The sequence below is a fragment of the Denticeps clupeoides genome, chromosome 8 (assembly GCF_900700375.1).
Source record: "Denticeps clupeoides chromosome 8, fDenClu1.1, whole genome shotgun sequence".
In the NCBI taxonomy this organism is placed as follows: Eukaryota; Metazoa; Chordata; class Actinopteri; order Clupeiformes; family Denticipitidae; genus Denticeps; species Denticeps clupeoides.
In genome coordinates this window covers 7,188,708-7,213,169 of record NC_041714.1, presented here as the reverse complement: position 1 = coordinate 7,213,169, position 24,462 = coordinate 7,188,708, and the positions used below count along the sequence as shown (strand labels likewise).

Sequence of the window (24,462 nt, the reverse complement as noted above, 5' to 3'; positions counted from 1 at the left end):
CCACAGTGCCTCTTAAAACCACTTCTCCGTCAGCAGAACAATACAGCGATGGCAGCACCTCCCACGTACAGAGGGATCGGGACAAGGCTGTGTGTGTGTGTGTGTGTGTGTGTGTGTGTGCGCGTTTGGGGGGGCTAGAGCGCCTTTTTGTGGCCTCAGCTGACTGCCGTGTGTGGGTGTGTCTGGAATTCCATTACACTGTTTTCCTTTCCACTGAAGGTGGAAAAAAATGGCGGTTATGAATCTGTTTTGGATACAGCCGCTTTAATTACTCTGCAAAAACACGGCCAAACAAAGAAAGTCCAAAGATGAACAACGATTTGTGTTGTGATGAGACCGCCCTTTCGCTTGATCAATATTTGTTCAGTTTTACTACACTTCTACTGTATGAAATATATTATCATAATGACTGATCAGAGGTAAGATATTGATTCATGTTAATATAAAACAGAAAAGCACACCCCCTCAGTGATTAGAAAAAGGACAAAACATTCATCTGAGAGAAAATGTGTACGCAGTCTATATTGTACTGTGCAAAAGTTTTAAGCCTCACCCTCACTTCTTCATATTCACTTCTTATTTGTAACGCAGGCTAACAGCCTGTAAGATGTCAGTAATGAACTGACATCTTGGTCTTTCGAAGTGATTTTTTAGTTTGAATTTACGTACGGAGCAGGAGACACAGGGTATGAAAAAACATGGAACAGCTGTAAAATGCAATATATTTGTAGAATTTTTTTTTTTACAATAAATTGATGTGTACAATAACAACTGTAATCTGTTTTTAAGATTCTTACAAATAACTTTTTTTTATTATGACTAAATTATGGAAGATATAACTCATTACGTTGGCTTTTAAGTTGCCTTTGTTCTCACCCACCTGTCTTGCTTCAACCCATGTATGCTGTGTGTGCATTTTCATGTATTAAAACCCTCACATTTACATCATGTTGAGCGTCGCTCCTCACCCATTACATCGAGAACCTAAACAATAACATATTCTTTGACTGAACAGCTCACAGTAACTACATTGTCAGTCTTATCCATAAAAAAATACAGGGCAGGAAGAATTTCCCTTGTGCAATAAATTTATTTTTGAAAAACACATTGCAAAAAAAACCCCACTTGCCCCTACACTCTCTGTAAATGATTAGATTACATATTTAATATATAATGTAATCATATATAAAGAAGAAAATGAAAAGATTTTTGCAACGTTTGTTTAACATGTGTTTAATATTAAATTATCATGACCCTTAATGTAATCCATGGATGCACTGAAATTCATGTCTATAAAATGTAATATATCAAAGTAAGGCTTTAATTATTAATCTCCACCAAAAAATACTGCCTCTGTTGGGGTCATCAGTTTCTTCACCCTCCCTTCTTTCCCCAGCCTCCTCCCTCTTCTTTCTCTCTCCCTCCCCTTCACTGTCTGCTGCTCCTCCCAGCAGCTGTGGAGCAGCGCCGGCCTCCTCACTCCTGGACAAGCCTCCACTCACACACACAGAACATACAGACAGACAGACAGACACACACACAGACAGGCACACAAACGGAGCGATGCACTGCGGGACTAACAGGGCCAGCGTCTGAATTCACACCTCCACGCGCCAGCCGGGAGATGCCCGGCGCCTCTCTGCTGCTCTGCTGGTGATCCCTCTCCCGCGCTGGACAGCACCATGAGTCAGAAGAGGAGGAGGTCCAGCACGTTGTTCAGCTGGCAGAGGTCCCTGGCCATCCTGGCCCCGTGGAGGAGAGGTAAGGTCCCTCTCCACCGACTGTCATTAGTCTGGCTGTTCTCCTCCCCGCCTTGTCCTCCTGCTGCTCTGCTTGCAAGGGTGTAATCTTAAAGGCTTTGAAGATGCAGGGTGTTCGTATGTTTTTCTGGATGGGCTCATATCACTGCACTTCTGCCCGGGAACTGTAATTATCCTGAGCTCCAAACCTCATCTGAAAACACACACACACACACACACACTCACAGCTTTGAGCAGGATGCTTAACTGGGAAGAGATTTATGAAGTGGTAAGCCACTGATATATGAAGTCATTTAACACTATCATATCCTTTTAAAACATGGTATGTCTCAGAAATTTTAAAATGTTTTTTTATTTTGGAGGCAGAGCTCACAAACGATGCTAGCGGAGCTGTTCTCAATTAAAACAAAAAAGCTTAATTAAATTCTCTGCGTTCATATGGGTGTGTGCTTTTTTTTACTTGCCATGTGTTTGGTGAGTGATAAAAAGCCAACAAATGGCCTTTTTTGGTGTGGTCTCATTGTAAAATATCTGCACACAACCACAAACCCATTTTGGGTAAAAGGCTTCAGAGGTCCTGTCACGTTTTATTTGACACATTTAAACAGAAATCATCTTTTTATGATATGGAATGACATACAATGACATACAATTATTTTTGATTGACAGTCAATAATGTCAGTTATTTGCTAGTAGATATAAATAAGCCGAAGTCAATTGTGGCTGCACAACACTGAAAACTATTTTGAATGAGAAACATTCATTTGCTGGCATGGGTGTGTGCATCAGACGTGCTTGGGTGGCTTCTGTTGTAAAATGCACCATGGTTGTAGTTCACATTGGCAGTTCTCACAAACTTTATTTTGTACATGACGTTACATTATGGTAATTTAGAAAACACTTTCATTCATGCTTGAGGACAATGGAAGTTAAAAGCTTTTCCAAATGTGTCAAATTTTACATTTTGTGAAGTTTGAAAGGAGCATGTATAAGCCATTTAGTTTGGATCCCTTGCTCAACCGATCTTAAACGAACTCTTCACGACAGACAATTAATTGCCGTTTGCCCTCAAGGAACAGACGAATAGCGAGAAGAAGCACAGTATGTGTCAGTGGGTGTGTAATCAGATCTGGAGGCTTGACAGTTAGTAGAATACATCAGTGAGTACAGCATTGAGGACATGTCGCACGTTTTCCTGGAACACTGGAAACGGCTGGAGGCAGAGAGAACCATCCCTGCCCTGGAATGACTCATCCCTGGCAGAACGTGGAGCAGCGGCCCGATATGAAGAATCTGATTTACGGCCAGATTTACACATGCACGCCTCCATCTCTGAGTCATAAGATGAAACAGGTGGAGTGGCGAAGGGTGGAATTCTTCACAGGTAGCATCAGGGCTTTCAGCCAGCAGCTCAGCTCAGACATCAACTTTTTCATGGGCTTTTCCAGAAGACGTTCTGGTCAAATATCATCTGTGAAAGTCAGTCAAGAGCTTTCTGAAAGTGTAGTGATTGTGACACGCTGCAGCACAGCATGCGGTCCACACAGTGAAATGTGTCCTCTGCATTTAAACCATCACCCTTGGTGAGCAGTGGGCAGCCATAACAGGCGCCCGGGGAGCAGTGTGTGGGGACGGTGCTTTGCACAGTGGCACAACCTATTGATTCCTTACCCGATAGGTCACCACTGCCACTCTCAAACTGCAGTACATGCTTAATTACCAGTTCAAGAAAAACTGTACAATTCTTAGATAATTGGCCTTAATGATTTACTTAAAAATACCTTTAAATGTACTTTTCATTGAATGTCTGAGCATATTCCCTTTAGACGAGAAGTGGAATCGGGTTCTGCCATTTCCAGTTGAAGTCCCTCTGATAAGCATGGTGGGGGTGGGTGTAAGCAGAAGCGCCTTGAGGAGATGGGGCCAGAGTTAGCGCTCCTTCGCATTCTTCTCTTATCCTAATGGCGTCAGATAGGACAGAGCCAGGGCCCCCGTCAGCCTCCGCTGATAAAGAGGTTCTGGTAATTCTCCTTAGAACACGGCGAGAGAAATCGAGAGAAGGTAGTCCAGAGCCTGGTGTGTGTATATGTGCACGCGTGGGTTGGGACGGAGGGGGGGTGTATAATGGACGTGCTAGGGGATGTTTTAGAGAGGTGCAAGGCTACGATTCACACCTCATCAGAAGCAACGTCTGGAATACGTCACGTTGGCTGGAGATCAGCTTCCTCTCAGGTTTCCTTTCATCACGCGTCTGTGGAGTGATGAAAACCCCAGCAAATGTTTCCTGTCCCAGAGGTGAATGTGTATCTGCCCCAGGGTATTAAGCCAGTGCCTTGCATCTTTTTCCTTGATTGGTTGTCACTTTAAGTGCTTTGCAGTCTGCTGCAGACATTGATGAAAAATTTGGGACCATTAGCATTAACCTTATCTGGGATGCTGTGACATCACAAGTCTGGCTTCCCTAAGCCCCCTGAATGTCTCTAAGGTCTCATCTTTTCCACATTATATATGTATATATATTATTAAGTATTCTTAAATAAGGCGTAGATTTGTCAACAGCTTATCATAAATTGTTGACCAGGACGTTCTCCATTGTGGGCTGTTAGACCAGGGCCATTAATATAAAAGACACCCTGGCAGTCCGTTTTGATAGGACAGAGATTACTGGCTCAGAGCACTTGGCCCCGTGGTCGGTCGGGCCACCCAAAGAGTCAGACGTTCTCGCTGACTTCCCCGCCGTTCAAACAGCACGTCTGCAGCGACCTGTTTACGACCCTTCCACCCGGGGTCCTCCGGCCAGCTGAGAAGACAGAGCAGCCAGACTCCTTAGGCTTTGACCCGAGCACCCCGCCTATATGAACAGTAGAGGGGTCATCCATAAATCCGACCTGGTTTTGCGGTTATGAAAACTGTGGGTTTGTGGGTGAAAAAAAGTTCTCTCTCTCCCCCATACTGCCTCTCATTCCATGATTACACTGGTGAAAATGATGTAATGCTGACCGTGGCGGCGTCTGTTTTCCAGGGATGACACCGGCTGGTGTGTGATAGCACTCATTACAGGGCTGCGAGAGAAACAGACGTCAGCGTGTGATTAGTGTCCAAGACCAATTACTAGCATTTGCTCGTACCGATGACTCTTTGCAGGAGCCGCGGTAAACAAGCTTGCTTCCATCAAACGCAGCATTCCTTACTCTCCGGCCTTATGGTTTTCATTAATTTCGTGTTTTAATGGCCCCCACATTTGTCATTGAAAAAGAATGGCAGACATGTTCAGTCACAGAGTTCAAGACTGCGTGGCAGACATCAAACCCATTCATTTCAAACTCATTTTAACAATGCCAGATGGAAGGGAACAAACAATTGTTCTTTCTTTACAATAGCGAGAGACAATAATAACAACTCCATCATCTTTTTTGACCCAGTATAATCCATAAACTGAAGTAGTGATAATAATGTAATACATTAACAGAATCTAAAAAAAATCCTAGCCTGATTAAGCAGCTCTGTGTGTAAAGAGGAAGTTGGAGGAGTAAAAGCCGAAGGTAGGCTGGATCAAAGGGCAGGAGATGCTGTCTGCATGGCTGCTGACCTGCTTATTGCTTTGTTTGTGTATTCAGCACATACCTCCAATGTCTTTATACCCCTGGCTCCTGGGCACTTGGGTCCTGAGCATGATTCACATTCCAGCTTTCTGGGGCGCTGGCCCAAGGCTCTGTTGATGCACCACACTGAGAGCCGAGTCTCTGGGCTGTTAATTGAAAATCAGAAGGGGGTGCAAAATTCATTCTCTGTGGTGATTGGTGGTAAGAATGCCCTGGCATCAGCAATTCTGTGCTCTCTAACACTGGATGTTGATTGTAATAGTTTCAGAGGAAAGGTCAAAAAGACCTCTGACAAGCTGACATTGCACAATGTCACAGAGCAATGGAATCTGCTAGTGTGCCCATACGCAACAAAAATATATTTCTCAATATACTATGTGACAATATATTTTGTGTATATTCATATATTGTGAATTGTACATAGTAATATATGTTGATATATTCTATAATAATATATTTTATATGTTAGCAATATATAAATATATGAAATAGGATATATGACAATATATGAAAAAACTGCAATTATTGTGGTTTTCATATATTGAATAAATACATTTTTATACTATTTAATACATTATTATATATACTGAAAATGTCCTACATTAAATGAGATTATATATTGATTATAGTTTCTCATATATTGAAATATATTTACTAATGTATTGCAACATAAATTCTAGTATGCAACAATATATGTTTGTTTCGTAAGGGTGATATTCTGCAGCACTCACCTTTTTAGCAGATAAACGCTCAGTGGTGAGTGGCCTTGACATGATTAGTCTAATTAGAGGATTATCAGGCTTATTTTAGCATCACACAAGAGCATTCACTTGCATTGTCTTCTCAATGTATCGCTGATTACAGAAGTTTTCATGAACATTTCCTTCACATTTCTTCGTGTATACATTAAAATTTTTGGTCTTTGTCATTTACATTTAGGTCAGTGTCCCACTTTTCTGCTTTAAATTAATTTGAGTGGAATCCTGATTTTGCGTCATTGTGACTGTTTTAATGTGACGTGTGATGTTTAATGTGACGTAGGGATGGTAGTAGCCTAGTGGGTAACACACTCACCTATGACCCAGAAGACCCAGGTTTAAATCCCACTTACTACCAATTACTTGGAGACACTTGCTCCAGGGGGACTGCCCCTGTCACTACTGATTGTAAGTTGCTCTGGATAAGGGCGTCTGATAAATGCTGTAAATGTGTTTAGGCCTAAAATTATCACAACAAATTGTAGAGGCAATGGCAAATTGAAAATTTTTGTCCATGTTAACCCTGAATACATTCATCACCCGTTAAATGAAGTTTATGGTCCTTTGCAGTTGTATTAATCATCATGTGTCATTGCGCAAAATTATAGTTTTGTTCTTTGCAGGACTAATTTTTGCCATGAGCCCAGATTTTTTCACTTTGGCCTGAACCTGACTATTTTTTAACACAAGTGTCTGCTCTTCCACTTGAGTGAAGAATGTGTGTACTTTTGTCACCTCTGGGATCTTCCTGCATCCTGCTGATCTATTCAACCATTTTACTTGAACATGTCACCTGAGTGTGTAAAACATATGGGGTATTAGACTATTGAATGACAAGTTTCTCTTCACTTGAGAGACAATGTGAATTTTGTAGTGTCTCCTGGCAAGTATGAACACAGCACTGAGGGAGTGGGACATACTAACTGCTGCCGGTTTCCAGTTTTCTGCCTGATAACAGGAAATGCATTCCATGACACAGTGTTTCATGAGGTGCTGTTTTCGGGTGCGTTTGGAACATTTTTACACAATGACACACAGAAGAATGTTGCGAAATGTGGTTTCCATTAGAACAGGTACATACCAAAAGGGCCAGTCATCAAAGATTTCATCAGTGCATTTATCAAATTACATTAAATCAAACGTTTATATGTTATGTTTCATATAGACATTATAGACAAATCAGGTTATGTTTCAATATGTGTCAAATAAAGGCAAAAGACAAACGCCCAGTCACATTGCTTATTCCAGCAAGGAAGTGTCAGCTATGTCAGCTGCACTCTATACAATAGGGCAGACATATCTGCAGCGTAGTTCTCACTGACATTCCACAGACTGTAGTAAGGAGCTATGAGAAAGGACTTAGGAAACACTTCCATTGTTTTGAATGGGAAGAGGGCTCAGAGCCAAAAGGCCATTTTCATGACCTGCAATGCTATCATTGTTTTCCCAGAGCCAATTCCAAACACAGCTATCACGTTTTTTACTTTTAGGAAAAGATACGGGTGGATAATTAATACAATTATTACAACATTAAAACAATTAACAATTATTCATATACAATGTACATTAAGTATCTAATCAATTAATGAAACGTACTGATGTAATGTTACAGGTGGCACTGAACCCTCTTTTTCCAGTTTTTGTTTTACAAAACCAACAATATGTGCTACATGGCTTTTACAATACTGGGAGCACAATACCATATATTCTATTTATGTTCTTTTTCAAGAAGCATGTTAAAGAGTATTTTAGTCTCAGAATGACAATTTTGTTGACAGGCAGGTTGTATCAGTGAGCTTCAGAGTCAGAAAGATGAGACGTCACATATGACTGCACCTTATTATAAGCATTAACCAGACCCACAGATCAAAGACAGCGGCTCAGAGAAGGACAGGGCAGCAGAAGGTGTTCCATCCAGTCAAAAGTTTGGATAGACCCAATCTATGGCAGTTATGGAGACTAAGATGGAGCCATTATGAAGAATCCAATGAAAGAAGTTGTAGCAGGAGAAGATGAAGCATGTTTGATGAATCTGTTTTTCAGACTATCCTCTTTTTACCGTGGTAGTAGCCTAGTGGGTAACACACTCGCCTATGCTGAACCAGAAGACCCAGGTTCAAGTCCCACTTACTACCATTGTGTCCCTGAGCAAGACACTTAACCCTAAATTGCTCCAGGGGGACTGTCCCTGTAACTACTGATTGTAAGTCGCTCTGGATAAGGCGTCTGATAAATGCCGTAAATGTAAATGTTTTACCGCTTCATGAGATGCTCATTAACATGAGTGAATAATAAGTAAGTGTTCCACGGTGTTCTTGACTGTTGCCATCACAGTAAAAGCTCCCTGCTTTGAAGAGACTGAAATGTTCAACTGAAATGTTTGCCTTGTTTGCTATTTTTCATGACTCCTGTGTCTTCAATTTTGTTCTATAATGTAAAAAAATTCAAGACCCAAAAATTAGTAGGTGTGTCCAAACTTTTGACTGGTGGTGAATATATGTGCAGCATTGTATAGTATAAAAATATTCTGATCTATAATAAATGGCCTACAGTGTAGAATTAAATTACATTCAGTTTGAGGTGTCATTTAGACAACCACACATACAGATGTTTGTGAATGCAATTGCAGTAGGTTTAACTTGAACATCTTCATGTGCTTTCTTTTCTTTTGCTTTTGAAGGGAAAGGAGACATGGTGCTGGAAAATGACGTTGTGCTTACAAAGATGAAGCTCTTTAACAACTACCATGAGAAACTTCTAAATCCTGAAGACTCCATCTCCACCATCTCCTTGTCTGTATCAGAACAGGAGGCACCAGAGCCTTCCAAAGCTGGAGAAGTGCACTCCATAAGCAGTGCTACACCCTCAGCAGAACCACGGGCCTTGACAGAGTCCAAATCTGACTACCTGTGTAACATATTCTCAGACTCTCAGCTCCCCAGGCTTTACAAGTTTGAGTCAGAGGACTCGGGAGTTGAACTGCCCAGTGGGGCAAACTCACCCTCCACCCCAACAGGATCAGAGCAGAGCTTTGTTGTTCACAGTCGGGAGTCTTCCTGTGACTCTGGAAACCTCAGTTCATCTATTGCTGCGTCAGACCCTCTCCTACGACTTGGCAAAGAGTGCCAAAGTGTGAAAACAGAAGAACTAGTGTCTGACGATGTACCAGATCACTGTGCCACCGCAACTGAGAATGAAGCTGAGAGGGCAAATTGGAATTCAATAGAAGAGAGTTCAGATTTGAGAAAGGCTGAAGATGGTTCCTTGAAGAACTCCTCTGATGACATTAAGAGTGAGTCAGAGCATCCAGTAGAGAACGCGCAGGATACAAGAGAAGCAAATGAATCACTACCGAGCAGTCATGGTCCAGAGGAATCGCACGAAGACACAACGCAACCCCTGCGGAAGAGCACAACAAGCGACAGCTTGGATGAGTACATGGAGCAGTGCTGCAGGTTAAGCGAGGTAAGGACAGTTTTACTGGAGTTTCCCACCCACTCATGAATCCACTGAGCTAGAGCCAGGGGTGTAGCACAAAAGTCTGATCCTTGTACATAAGCACTCTCAGTTGAACCCATTCCTTTCAATCCGAGATTTATTTTAGGCTTTGATGGCCCCCCATCCACTTGGCCCCTGGCTAATCATCCCCCTTTGTCCCCTACCTACAATGCCCATGGCTAGAGCCTTTCCCAGCAATGTAGAGCCTTTCCCAGCAGGAACAACTCCAGTTTGAAAAACTGCACCATTAGTCACCACTTCACCTTACAGCAGCATGTCTTTGTCAGGCTAGCATTGGAGATTACACAATGACAATGTTTCACGCAGCTTTGCAACTGAACTACATGAAGAGACATCATACAATTCAAGAGTTAATTGCATCTTGGCAAAAAACAGTTTAAAGTCATATATTTCAAGCCCATATATGTGTTTAACGTAAAGTCATTAATTTCTCGGTTTTTAAGTAGATAACATCTGTCTTTAAATTAACTCAATTCTTTTCAAGATACAGGAAATCCCCACACGATGTTTCTCATATAATAACAGGTCCCCTCACTGTTTTATGGCGAGATGAGAACCATCATAAAAAGCCACCACACACTTTCACAATGAAAGCGTGTGTCTTTCCCTTTTAAGAAGGACAAAAAGAGCTCTCTGCTCTCTCAGTGGCTCTGATGAAAAGATGGGGTTGACTCCAGCAAAGGCGCACCTGACAGCTGCTCCTGCTGCCAGGCTGAAGGCTGTGCAGGAGATCTCACCGTCCCAGCCCTCGCTCTGCTGATTTTCATAAGACAGCCACCGCATCAGGAGAAATGGACCTGTTTGACGGTGTCTTGTCTTTGGCTCTCCTGTTTTAATTGGTGATAGTAATCAAAGACAAACTGTGTTTAAGACGTGAGGTCATACTGTCTGTATTATGTTCAGACTCTTTTCTGTGTCATGTAAATGGTAAGGCGATTATGATGAATTTGTGGCAGGCAGGCACGACAAATGAAATGGGGGGACTAATTAAAACAGAAATTCCCTGTTAGCTTTATTACCATAATGCACACATTTTTTATTACGATAATGCACACCTTTTATGTTACAACAATTGAGGGCAGCATTAGGCAAGATTTTAGCTCCTGAGCTCCCCTTATGGTTGATAGGAGTATTTCAATGTTGGTCAATTATAAATCAAGCATTGAGCACCTTTTCATGAACAGCACTTTTTGTTGACAATTTGAGATGAGACTGAGGCAGGATTGCTTTTGGCGTCGGGATGAAAGCAGTGATATTTGTAAGGTATCGTTTCAGTACAGGAAGAAGTGGCCTATGAGGAAGCAGTGGTGGGTACTGGATGTTAATGAAAAGCATTCGCATTTTTCTGCCAACTGAATGTCACCATTGGGGGGTAGGCAGTGAGAGTTGTGCATCCTTGGAAAGGTTCAAATGTGATGATCGGCATTTTTATTAGCCTTCAGTTGGCATTTGATGAATATGGTTATGATTATGAAAACAACTCTTGGAAACTGTGGAACACCAAATACTGTGCTAAACAGTTTTCATGTGAGGCTTGGCCTGGTTCTTTAAAGTTTCTTAATTTGAAGCTGTTATTTCGAGGTTAAATCTCAAACAGTGCTACCTTTCAGTGTTTTAATTGTGTAAAGCAGTTTAATTCCGTAGAGTAGCTCAAAGTGGACCATGAATGTCATGATTGGAAGGCTGTGTTTGCCATATAGTAAATGAAAGAGTATTGTATTGTTTCTAGATGTCTCATGGCACATGTTCTTCTTCATAAGGAGCACGTGTGAGAATGTGTGTGTGTAGATGGCAGGAATGACCGTGTGCAGAGAACATCTTGGCTGCAGATCTCTCTCCTCTGGAACCCGGACAGGGCGGCCTACCTGTACCCATCAGGCAGGTGTCAGATAGCCCACATTATTCACATACTTATTCAGATAAAGCCCCTTTGATAGCAGCGGACCTCTTACGGGCACCGAAGGGGGGCGTTTTTTCTTCTGGAGAGGGGTGGGGGGCTCAGGCTCTCCACAGCCTGGTGCTGACAGGCGGAGGGGCGGTAAACCTCTGCCTCATCATCACTTATCACCAGAGCTAATAAGCTAAGCTAATTCGCCTGGCTACTAAAGGGAGTACTGTGGTCAGAGGAAGGGGACGCTGGAAGAGGCTATGAAGATTTTTTTTCTTCCCCCATCTGTCCACTTCAAAAATGAAAACATCAAAGGCCGGCGCTCCGTCCTTCCCTCCCTCTCCCCATCTCACTCGGCTTTCCTTCCCCTCGCCTCTATGTTAATCTGATTTTGAAGGCTTTTGCAGCTGTGCAGTAAATGCAGAGCGCGGCCTGATACATATTTACGTGCTCTTATGAGAGTGTGTGTGTGTGTGTGTGTGTGTGTGTGTGTGTGTGTGTGCGTGCGTGTTCGTGAGGATTTTTATGCATGCTTTTATAAGTACTGTAACAGCATAATTTGTTTGTTCACTGTGTTAAAATCTAAACTTTTCACAAACAGAAACAATCCAAAATACTTTATGATGTTTATACTGCGTGATCTCACTCCCTAACAAGAAGACACACACACACACACCGAGTTCACTCCCAACCACAGGACATTCAAAGCATATTTGTGTGCCAGATGATAGATGTGAAATGTGGTGCCAGAACAGAATGAATCCGGGGGAGGGCACACAGTAACACAGAACCCCCCCCTTCTTAATCACCCAGGTTCGTCAAATTCCAGTTTAGGGGCAAGAACATTCATGTCAGGGGCTGAGAAATTAGTGCTGTTTTTTCCAAAAATAAAACTCCCTTAACACACACAAACCCACACCTTTTCTGCCCGAATAGGTCATAGACTGATGCATCGTCCCACCTAAAGCTCACTGAGGTCCCCCATGCCTCAGAATACATGATCCCTAACAAGTAAACCCAGCATCAGAGGTCAACATGAGCTACATATTACTCCGCCCTGCACAGTTACAAGGGAGTTTTACTATTATTTCTGCATTAGGGCCTCTGTTGGGTTTTAATGGTGTGTGTGTGATGTATGAACATCTCAGAGGTTGGACCAGCCTGACCTACAGAGTATAAAATCTCTGAGTCTAACACCCTTTCTTCCATGTGTATCTGTTCATCATGCTCTATTCATCAGATGCGTTGGATTTGCACCTCACATATGGTCTTGATTCCACACAAATACCATCATTTCAAGCAAAGTATTCCCACAACCTCTACAGAGTAGGGTATTGATGAACTTTAGAAATGTATTATCACACTTTGATTCACTTTGTGTTGTGCATTTAAAATTGAGAAAATAAACAAATTGTCATTAGAAAAAGGACACCGCAGGATTATCAGGAGAAGCTGTGTGTGAATCTGGTTAGAGCATGAGAGAGGAGGAAGGAAGGCTTTTTCAGACCTCTCTTCCTGTCATAGAAGCCAATTGGGAATCCAGGAGGGCAAAACCCTAGATTTAAAAGGTACACTCTGCACAGGGCAAACCTTTAATGAACATTTTACATTCAATTGCATTGGAAAACTGCAGTACATTTTAATAAATGTGTTGTTGACATGTCAGGGGTTCCTGAACATTAATTGGAATAGGAATAATGTGCTGGAATACACTTTTCACCGTGGTAACTCTGCTGTACTTTGTTTCTATGTGGAGTCTGTATGTTTCAGTATCAGTTTACCTCCAACCATCCAATGGCACCAATAAAGTGAATGTTATACTGTCATACCGTTGGAAGACTTTTCGGATGCAGTTGTGCAGTTGTCAGGGTACTTCTCCTTATCTCTCCTTATCTTTACGATGTGCGGTAGAAAGGGGCTGCATGAAAGGCAAAGCTGATGGTGGCGTTATCAGCGGCGCAGCTAACCACCAAGGACAAGCGTGAGAATAAAGCAGCACCAGCAACGCCGAGGGCACCAGTTGACCGTGCTCTTCACACGTTCCTCACACTTGAACGGCGTCGGCTTTATTCAGGCCCTGTAGAATGTAAGTTGAGTCAAGAATGTGCTCAAGGCCAGAGAACCCTGCGAGAAACCTTGGAAGGGTCCCATTTGCAGCCAGAGGAAACAAGTGATGTCAGTGTGCGGTGTTCTGTGCTCTGTTATGATTTTATCCTCCATTGTTTTGTTCCGAGCTTCCATTAGAAAAAAATCTCAGATCTCTAGCCGATTTCGGATGTGAGTGACGCAGAGAAAGGAACAGCCCCCTCCACCTGCGCTCACTTCCTGCCTTTGTTCGCAGCTGTAAAGGAATGTTGAGGATTGTGTCAATATTTAGGCGGCGGTTCCCGAAGCGTCTTTCTGACAATGCGAACATCTGGACTTTCAGAGGCTGCGGCCGAGGGATAAATGAATTCAACTAACAGACAAATAAACCACCGGACACCTGAGCTCGCAGGCTTAAATAACTTCAGCTGTCAATCATTACCATGCAGGACGTGCAGAAGATCCACCTGGACGTTAGTGGACATCACAGTGGATCTGAGCTCCTGTGGGTAACTTCTGCATGCTTTTTTTGTGCCAGGAGAAGCAGAGCCAGGCAAACCCCATGGGCTCAGGGCTGGGTTACCTGGAGCACATCTGCCAGCTGATCGAGAAGATCGGCCAACTGCAGGAGCACAACCTGAAACTCCAGAGACAGATCTGCAGCCTGCACAAAGAAAGCAGGACCGCCAAAACTATGAAGGTAGGATGAGCTGGACCAGACATCTTTATTCTTATTGTAACACCAATAATGATTCGGACACCTCAATCGATCATCTATTCGTTTCTATGCGGATTAGTCTTCCAAATGATCTGAAATCATGAATTATTTTCATCCAGCTGGCAGGTTGTTACCCCCTGCTGCAGGTTCAGGGTTCAGAGTTCAGAGTTCAGACCAGGTCGGTCAGGCCAAATGGCGGGTGTTTTATAAACACCTCCACCCGAGAGATGCTCCCCGACCCCCATCGAAGTCCAAACTCACCCGAGAAGCTCAGGCCCACCACATTTGTTTTCATTTGTGTGCTTGTAGGCGTCCGCAGGAACACGGGGTTTTTGCACCGAGGAACGTGACTGAGCGGATATAAAGTGTAAATATAAAGGTTTCCTCTACTACAGTCCATAAAACACGAGAAAAACATTCCACCCAAAATCCAAATCCCACGTTACGGGGTTAATCTTAGAACGGAATGAAAAGGCTGTTTGTGTGGCTCCATTTTTCCTCCTGAAATTGTTCACATTCTACTGAGTTAACAACGTGTGACCTCTAAAAGCAGGGCTGAAACGATGTATCCTGATGTGTCCTGATGTCCCCATTCCGCTCAGGAAGAATAACTTGCCTGTGAATGTTATCTAGAGAACCCAGCGAGAACTGCGTCATGCGTTCTTTACAGCTCCTTTCCCTCTCGGTTAAGGTCCCAGGTCCTAAAATGTCAAATGGGACCTGTCCTTAGCTTCTTTTTCCTCGGTGCTTGCAATTGGTGAAGTGTCACTGTGGTTCTTTTTTTACTCCAAGGGTTGAATGTCTTTAACTTTAAAAAAATAAAACAATTTTAAAAAGTGGCCTTGTCAGATCAGGGGCCAGAAAATCTTTCCAGGACATAGTCAGTGAGCCCAGCAGGACACAGCATTTGAAACTTCAAAGGACAGAGGGGGAATAGAGAAAGAGGGGGACAAGAAGAGGGACAAGAATGTCCCCATGGGCATTTGCCAAACACAAACTGCTAACACTTTCACAGTTTTAAATTGCTGGTCAGAAATTGGAGAGGGGGAACTACCCACCGCGCCCTTTTTGCTGAGTCTTGTTATTTCTTTAATGATGTTTTTATAAACCTATAAACAAAGTTTAAAATGGGGGCGGGGTGGTATTGATGATCGGCAGCTCTCACACACACTCTAATTCCTCATTCTGAACACCACATGTGCAAAGGCTTCAGCCCACAGTCATCCAAAAATGGACCAAAACTACCCAAACTGTCACCACTACTTAAAGGTCCCCTATCACAAAAATGTCACTTAGTGAGATTATTTATCATTAATACAAGTTCCCCTGGCCTGTCTATGGTCCTGCAGAGCTAGAAATGGTGTGTGTATACAGTTTTTCCACGAAAGCAAGAACATTTACACTTACACTGGGTGGTAGTAGCCTAGTGGGTAACACACTCGCCTATGAACCAGAAGACCCAGGTTCAAATCCCACTTACTACCATTGTGTCCCTGAGCAAGACACTTAACCCTAAGTTGCTCCAGGGGGGACTGTCTTTGTAACTACTGATTGTAAGTTGCTCTGGATAAGGGTGTCTGATAAATGCTCTAAATCTAAATGTAAATGTAGATTAGAGAGCTACACAAAAACAGCATACAAACCAATGACATTTGAAATGTCTATTTGATTATCTGATAATGTACCATGTGCACCCAACATTATAGCCAGTGCAACTCAAACACCATATACTCCTAGTTAGAGAAAATTAATACCCCCGAACCAGACCTTCAAGGACTCCTCCACTTGCAACTTATTTAGAAAGGTCAGATTCCAATGAAGACTGGATTCTGGGAAAATCAAACCAAAATGTACCTTGACAGATAGGTGCAGCAATATATGTTTTATAACAGAAGTTTCCGATTAGGTGGTGTACATATGTGTGTGTGTGTGTGTGTGTGTGTGTGTGTGTGTGTGTGTGTGTGTGTGTGAAAAAGTGATATATACACATCTGCCTAATCGTACCAACATTTCATGGCCTAATTACAGATTGATGAAAATGCTGATTCTAAGAACCAATTGCACATTTCTGCTTAATAATTTCAACATTATCCTCTTCACTTGATCTTAATATTATGAATTTTTGGGCCGTGTGTGTGTGCGTGCATGTGTGTGTATGTGTGTGCGCTGTACTACTCTGGGGCAGTCTTGCAGAATAGACTCATATTTCAGTGAAAGTGGGCTGTTGCCACATCTTCGCCCCCCACAGCTGTAACGCCCGAGGATGATGACACAGATCATCATCTGTGTTTCGACAGGTGTTTATCCCTCCATCTATGAAATGTTGTCTTAAATTCCCAGAGTTCTTCTGGGTTACTAAGAAAAACAGTGAGAAACAGCAGAAGAAGTCCACTGAGTGTAAAACTATAGTTCCTTTAATGCTAATTCTCTGATAAAAGCTACAAATCTGTCTCTTTGTGGGTGGGGAGGGGGGCACCTTGTAAATGTGGAACAGATGGATTGTTACGCTGACAAATATGTGCTGTTTGGAGGACAATTTATGACCTAGGTCATGATGGCAAAAGTAACATAGTATAATATAATTTTTACTTAAAAAGTTAACAGTAACGTTTTCTTGTACAATATATATATAAAAAAAGTATTTTAATTAAAAAAAAATCCATATGGCCATCATTCATTTATGGTAAGACATCTGCAGTTTTAAATAGTTGTCTCTGAATTTTGGAGAGGAGGAACTACCCACTACGCTCCCTTTGTGTTGAGTGTTATTTTTTGTCAACCAGAACTTAAGTGATGTTTTTATTAAAAAAATGGGAAGAGCCCATAGTTATGATTGACACCTGTCAATGCATAATATGCACAAGGTTGTTTTAACCCACAATCATCCAAAATTGTGCCGAAACAAAAACAAAATTACTGATACTGCCACCACTACTTAATTTAATTCTTCAATATCTGTTTTTCCCATCTTCTACATTAACATTGAACATTAACATTGTTTTTGTTTAAATGTGTTATATGCAATATAATCTATTGCTGAATGCAAAAAGTTGTTCATACAACAGCTTTTCAATCCATCCATCGCTCTCGCTCCTTTTCAGGACTTCTTCCTTCAGCACTGCAGCTGCGGAGCGTCTGGTGCAGCATTTCAGGAGCTCAAGAGACATTCCCGCAGTGACTACCCCAGCATGACCGTGTCCAGCGGCACCCTGTCTGACCTGGGCACAATCCCCGAGGCCAACCCTGTCAGGGGAGGCAGGAGAGGTCAGTCAGGTAACCTTCTTCCAGATGAAATGAAGTTGTTGGTGCAGATTTTGGTCAGAATGATGATGTGTTAATGCTCCAGGGTTTACAGGCCTGTCCGCCCTGACTTCTACATTAGCAGAACCCACAGAACCTCAGAACCCCATTAGTGATGCAACAGCCCAGACAGATGTGCTTAACTCTCTTTAAGATACATTTTTTTAATATTCTAAAAAATTGTACCTGTTTGTGCGGTTAAATAGCACATCTGCTGCTCTGACGAGAGCCTCGTAAATGGAAGCCTTTTCAGGCACGTTGGCCGTAGGTTTTCGTTCTTGCAGTAATGAGTATTTTCATGTGGGACTCATTAAGTGGGTTTAACTAAATGTTTCTCTAGCGTCCATCCGCAGGCGCAGATTAATACGGCAGAATGTGGCGAGTTTTCCTGTCATTTGACCTCCGAAATTTCGTCACCCAACTCCGCAGTCTCATATTGAAACACATGCGGGAACACCCTGGTGACCTGCGCACCACACACACACACACACACACACACACACATTTATATAAAGAGAGGCCACTGAGCACCCGTGACCTGGGTCATCGCTGCTCTGTTGTTTTTGGATTGGCTCGTGTTGCAGCAGGTGATTGGATGACAGAGGGATATTCCTCAGGCCGGGGGTGGCCGGGGGTCAGCTGAATTATTCAGAGACGGGAATTTCTGGCGCAGGAAATTCATAGCATCGTTCAGGAATTTTCAGCCCCTCCCGTGACTAAGAAACTGGAGGAGTGAAAAAGGCGCGCACACTGGCACACACACACACACACACACAGAGAGAGGGAGTGCTGTAGTGTAGCTGTGTGTGCGGCATTTGCAATATCTCTTTTAGTGGGTGGATGGGAATGCCGTGTGTGTAGCCTGTGTGGGAATTGTTCCTGGTATAAGTTGGCAGTGTGGCGCAGTAATTAAGCACCATGGAGAGGTGTAAGCTGGCCAGGATGGAAATACACGCGTTGGGCCGGTGCGGCTGAGAAAGTGTTGTTGTCATTGTGATGCACAGCAAGCACAGCACGTGGTGCACACAACAAAATGCAAAATGTGTCCTCTGCATTTAACCCATCATCTTGTGAGCAGTGAGAGTGTGACCGGAGCTCATGTGTTTTGGCGCAGATGGAGAGACAGCCTGGCAACCCACGGCCCCAGTTTTGAGGCGGGGCCTGAACAGGCAGAGCTACACAGAAGGGGAGGCACGTTACCTGAGCGGCAGCACGGAAGTCCTCTGTGCCCCACACAGAAGGGTGAGTCCATGGGGAAATTTTCTCATTACCTTAATAAAAAAAAAAAACTGTAAATAACCATGCTGGACTGTACTGGACATTCACACCAGTGCTCATTTCTTATGATTACGGTGATGACACAGAGTCGACCTGGTTGAAATTTTTACATTCTAGATTTATGGCAGAAAGTAGACGACATTATCCAGAGGGATGTATAGTCAGTAGTTACAGGGACAGTCCCCCTGGAGACACTCAGGTTTAAGTGTCTTGCTCAGGGACACAATGGTAGTAAGTGGGGTTTGAACCTGTGAATTTGTCACTACCACTACCACTTTTATTACATTTGCTTTCCACCATCCGGCAGCAGTTGGTCATGTGATGTAAACAACATGGTTCATATCAGACTGCTGCATTGGCATAAAGTGCTGATAAAGCCTTTTTGTCCTGTTAGTTTGGCGAGAGTCAGACATGGGGCCGAGTGAAGGATCTGGTGAAGAAGACCAAGCTGAGGAACCAGACCAGGCTGGGTTTAATGTCAAGCTCCCTCAAGAATTCCTGCCCTCAGCTTTATCGGTAAGTTCAGATCCACAGTCATTTCATTGCCAAGCTGTGATGTCACAATGTGTGAGACTGTTTTAGGCTTGGATGAAAATGTTGGATGCAAATTTTGAGTACTTTACCAGTAGTTTTCATTTTAACATCGTCATCCTCATTTACTCCATATGAATGTTACTGCTATTATTCAGCTCACACCTTCTAAACCATCACAGCTTTCATGGAGATATTGTTCTTTAGTATACAAACCTTTCTGATGCATAATACCAATCGTGATTAAAAGTTTGAGCCAAACCATCAGTCTACTATATCTACTAGTATGACCAGGAGAATGTTTTCCTCTTTATACAGCAGAGCTGTTTTTTCCCTTTGGCTGTGATCAGAGGAAGAATTGGCCTCTTTCTTTGCAGAGTTTGGAATTTAGTGGGAGATGCTGGACTTATGGTAGAACAGCTATTTATCATCCCACTCAACCTGCTGTACTGGAGAAGTTCATGCTATCTCTAACACACACAGCCTGGCACAAAGTCAGATGAAAAGTGAGGGATTGTGTGTCAGGTTTGAGGCATGCTGGGATGCTAGGAGGAGTAAGGGAATCTGATTAAGTTTGGCAGCTGAATGAGCCAAAAAAAAAAGCCTTGGGGGTCAACCAACAGTCAGGAGAGGTCGTCTCATTCCTGAAGTTTACCTCATCTGTGCGGCATGAAAAACAAATATCTTGCTGTCTTCAGGCCTGACCTGGGGCCAGTGGACCTGCCCAGAAGAGACAGGAATTCCATGATTGCGATTGGCCATCGGACTAAGATGGACTTCTGGACACACTGACCACTAAACAGGTGATGGTCGCTCATTCTTTACTCCTTACTGATGAAAAAAATACACTATTTGATGGATTTTTTTAAATACTTAATTAATACTATAGCCTACTGAGTACTGTCAAGGGCCACCATGTTCTATGGATGCAAGCAAGTGCTTCCTCCTTAAACAAGAAAAAGTTAAATCCTCATATTATACATAAACATCTTCCTGAAGTTCACTGCATAGTCTATATGTTTTTGGATGCTTGACAATGTCTTAAGGAATCTGCAAAAAAAAAGACCATTGAAGAGTTTGCTCGGCATACTGACGTGTAGCATCACAGCTGCTCTGTCAGATCATGTTTCCTGTCATACCTCTGCATGCAGTGGTGCAACTGGACTGACAGTTCTGCCGGCTTTCTGTTTCAGACTGGACATTGCGCAGATGCCCCGGATGTTGAAACCGTTCCTGGAAAAGGAGGAGTATTGTGAGGTTGTACAGAGCCTGGCGGATGAAAACGAGGAGCGTAAAAGGAGGAATGAATAATGTGATGAATAAGAGGACAGGGCGAAAACAAAATAAATAATTAGCAAGATATTTTCAGTATCAGCATGTTGATGTAAACTTTATTTCATAAGCATTAAAATACCATATTTATGAATTTGGTAGATTTCATATTAATCTACATGCATAAAGTTTAATCCGGTGTTTTTAAATAATGGCAGAACATTTCTCAGTCATAAAACACAAATGTGAATCATACACACATTTTATTATTATTAATATGGTTATTATTATTGTGTGTGCATATATATATATATATATATGCGCACACACAAAATATTTCTGCTAACTCTATGCATGCATGAGCATGTAAATGTGTGTGTATGTGCATGTGTGTGTGTTTAAATATGTACATGTGGGCCGATTTAGAAATCAACTTTTGACTGTACAGTACTGCCATGGTCTTCGAGCCGGATGGGGCGGTTAAACTGATATGTATGCTATGGGAGCAAGGAGGAATTGTTAAATAAACAAACTGAAAGACAGCCTAAAAGACAAATCAAATGCCTTGGGAACAAATTTTATGGTGTTTACACAAATGGCAAAATGGTGTCTTCGAAAAGTACATGACTTGTACTGTAGCAATGTCTGTACTCTACCGATACCTGTGTATGATCTGTTGTGTTTATTAGTGTCTACAAGAACAATAACAAATTGGGGGGGAAAACACCCACTGAATTGCTGTGTGTGTAAGAGAGCTTGTATTCCTGTGTGTGTTTGTGTGTTGGATATGTGGTTATCCTGTGTATTTTAATATACAAATCATGGGCTATTATGCATATTGCATTTTTATTCAAGAATGTTATTTTTCGAAAATAAATATCATATTTCTAAAAATGTTGCTCTGGCTGTATTATCTTGACATATGATTTAGTGTTTTCAGTCGCACAAGGCCAACAAAATCCCAACTAATATAACTAAATTTCACAATATTTGAAATATTTCAGAAAGCAAGTCGAAAAACTTCTTGTAAATGTTTCAGCTCCTCACAATACTGTACTCCTCACACTTACTTACACACATTGTTAAATTCTAAGCAATTCAGTGTAATTTAATTTGCTAGAATATAATGGTGGTAGGTGGTAGTAGCCTAGTAGGTAACTAGCCTACTACCAGAAGACCCAGGTTCAAACCTCACTTACTACCATTGTGTTGCTGAGCAAGACACTTAACCCTGAGTGTCTCCAGGGGGGGGCTGTCCCTGTAACTACTGATCGTAAGTAGCTCTGGATAAGGGCGTCTGATAAATGCTGTAAATGTAAATGTTATGGTAACATCTGTCATACATCCTAGAAGCTACATACTAGTAAATGGTGACAAATATGAAAATATGATATTTGATATTGAGTCCTACACCAGCTTTAGCAAATATGTAGAAATAACTTACTTGTCTCTTGGTAGCATCGCCATGCTCTGGACACTATGCTGGCAGACACAGCAAACCTTCTGGTTACAGCTTTCATTGATGTGCCGTACCGGATGAGCTGCACTACCTGAGCCACTTGCATGGGTTGTAGACTCCGTCGCATGCTACCATTAGAATGAAAGCACCGCCAGCATTCAAAAGTGACCAAAACATCAGCCAGAAAGCATAGGAACTGAGAAGTGGTCTGTGGTCACCACTAGAGGGGTGAACCTTCACTGGTCTCACGATTCGACTATGATTATCAGTGTCTCCATCCCGACACATGCCATAAATTTTCTACATGGTCACATGATGTTTTCAAATACTAGAGTTAAGGTCTTATTCACTTGTGTTGACAATTTTTATTTTTTGTTGTTAATTAGCATAACTTAAATATACATTCATTTATTTATGTTGTTTAATGTAAATGTGACAAATGTATCTAAAAGATACATTGACTTGAGGATTTCATTTCAATTATGTTAAAACCAGTCAACCTACTGCTAATATTGTCAAATATAAAACCACAATGAAAAAGGGGTGGTTTTATACTCTTGTCAACGTGGTAAAAAAATTTTAATTCATACATATTCTTATATATAACACCACCAGCATGGCAGGAGTCTTGACACGCACTCACACATGTAGTAAAAACTATTAATATGAACATATTTAAAACTGTAAGAAAATCCCCATTTTTACAATCACACCCTGGCACACACCCATACACTTATTCAGTTTCAGAAAGTACACTTGTATATAGCAGCAGCGCCTCTTCCTGGTTATATGTGGTAATGTTCACTGCATGCTCAGATGCCCATGAGGCCTTCAGGTTGTGTGGTCTGTTCAGAACCAGTTGAGCAGTATGAGTATAAAAATACACACACCATGACTTATTATAGTAATATCTAGATCCAAACCCCATGTTGTCATTTTATGGTCTTTTTTCCTTTTTTTATTATTATGCGGGCAACAAAGGACAGTATATAGAATTTATAAAGTGTGTTAATTTTCCACTTCAGCATCCTCTGCTTGACTGACCCTTGTAAAAGCCCATTGAGACATACTGTATGTGATTTTGGGCTATATAAGAAATAAATGTTGTTGTTGTTGTTGTTGTAAAATTGTGAGGATAAAAGCATGCACTCTACTTAAGAGTATTTCAATGGAACATTGGAACCTAAAGAATGAGATATTTCAGGATTGCAGTAGAGAAGCTTGATTAAACTCCGGTGCTCTGAACTCATTTTCCAGACTGGTATAAAACAAGCCCTGTGACCCAGATTCTCCAATCCCAGTTTTCAACAACCTTAATGAATATAGCGAAAGTGAAGTCATTGTGAAACACTGCAGCACAGCACACGGTGACACAACAAAGTGTGTCCTCTGCTTTTAACCATCACCCTTGGTGAGCAGCGGGCAGCCATGACAGGCGCCCGGGGAGCAGTGTGTGGGGACGGTGCTTTGCTCAGTGGCACCTTGGCAGTTTGGGATTCAAACCGACAACCTTATGGGTCTGTTTCCTTACCCACTAGGCCAAGAAAACCCAACAATCAGAATTCTATCAATCACTGATCACTACAGATTTGGATAAAGAAGTGGTCTACAAGAACTGTACCCATTGCAGGATCTTCATGTATCTAGCAGACACTATTAGCTTAATGGCTCAGCTGGACAACACCTGGATAATAATTCTCTTGTCTATGACTAAAGAAAATATTTCTTCTTGGAATCTGGGTCAAACATATTTTTGCTTTACAACCCTCCCGGGACCGTGGACCTGAAGTAGAAGCAGTAAATCAGTAGATTTCTGTTCCCTGATATCTTTTGAATAAAAAACACTGTTTTATAATGTATTTTATGAGACTTTTGCCTCCAAGCTGTTGGAATCCACAGATTATGCCAACACTTTTGATTTAACATAAAACGGTTACAAAATCATGCCTGGACCAACATGCTCAAACCCTCACAAACTCTTTTTTTTAAATGAGTCAACGTTTCTAATGAGTCCAGTATTTCTGATGAGGATGTTCCATGCTCGGATGGAGCTGCTGGAACAGTGCATGGAGGCGCCCGGGGAGCAGTGAGTGTGGTGCCTTGCTAAAGGCTACCACAGTGGCAACAGGTTCGAGTTCTAATTTGTTATTTGCATTACAGCACTACACCAGACCCCAGAGGTCACTAATAACACTAATAATAACACTAATGACTGTGAAAGTGCATCATTACAGTGTTTGCCTTTGCCCTCATCAGTACCCTGTCCTGACTGTAGTCTGACCTTAGTTTGGT

The 24,462-nt window shown here is 42.1% G+C and overlaps 1 protein-coding gene across 2 annotated transcripts; it reads left to right on the top strand.

Moving 5' to 3' along the window:
* Positions 1–1,469: 1,469 nt before the first annotated feature.
* Positions 1,470–21,609, top strand: LOC114796132 (uncharacterized). Of its 2 annotated transcripts, none has more exons than XM_028990047.1 (8): positions 1,470–1,761; positions 8,801–9,585; positions 14,151–14,312; positions 17,432–17,594; positions 18,745–18,872; positions 19,303–19,424; positions 20,138–20,242; positions 20,633–21,609. In XM_028990047.1, exons 1-7 carry the CDS (start codon positions 1,683–1,685, stop codon positions 20,229–20,231), a joined length of 1,533 nt encoding a protein of 510 aa, XP_028845880.1. In that variant the 5' UTR covers positions 1,470–1,682; the 3' UTR covers positions 20,232–20,242; positions 20,633–21,609. The 2 variants fall into 2 exon arrangements, with proteins under 2 accessions (XP_028845880.1, XP_028845879.1); XM_028990046.1 differs by having other exon boundaries at positions 17,432–17,603.
* The last annotated feature ends 2,853 nt before the right edge of the window (positions 21,610–24,462 follow it).

Excerpts from the sequence above, each read along its gene's own strand:
- LOC114796132 (XM_028990046.1), top strand. The coding sequence starts at position 1,683 with ATGAGTCAGAAGAGGAGGAGGTCCAGCACGTTGTTCAGCTGGCAGAGG. Across the intron at positions 14,313-17,431 it reads GGACCGCCAAAACTATGAAG|GACTTCTTCCTTCAGCACTG; the intron begins GTAGGATGAGCT and ends GCTCCTTTTCAG. Across the intron at positions 19,425-20,137 it reads TCCTGCCCTCAGCTTTATCG|GCCTGACCTGGGGCCAGTGG; the intron begins GTAAGTTCAGAT and ends TGCTGTCTTCAG.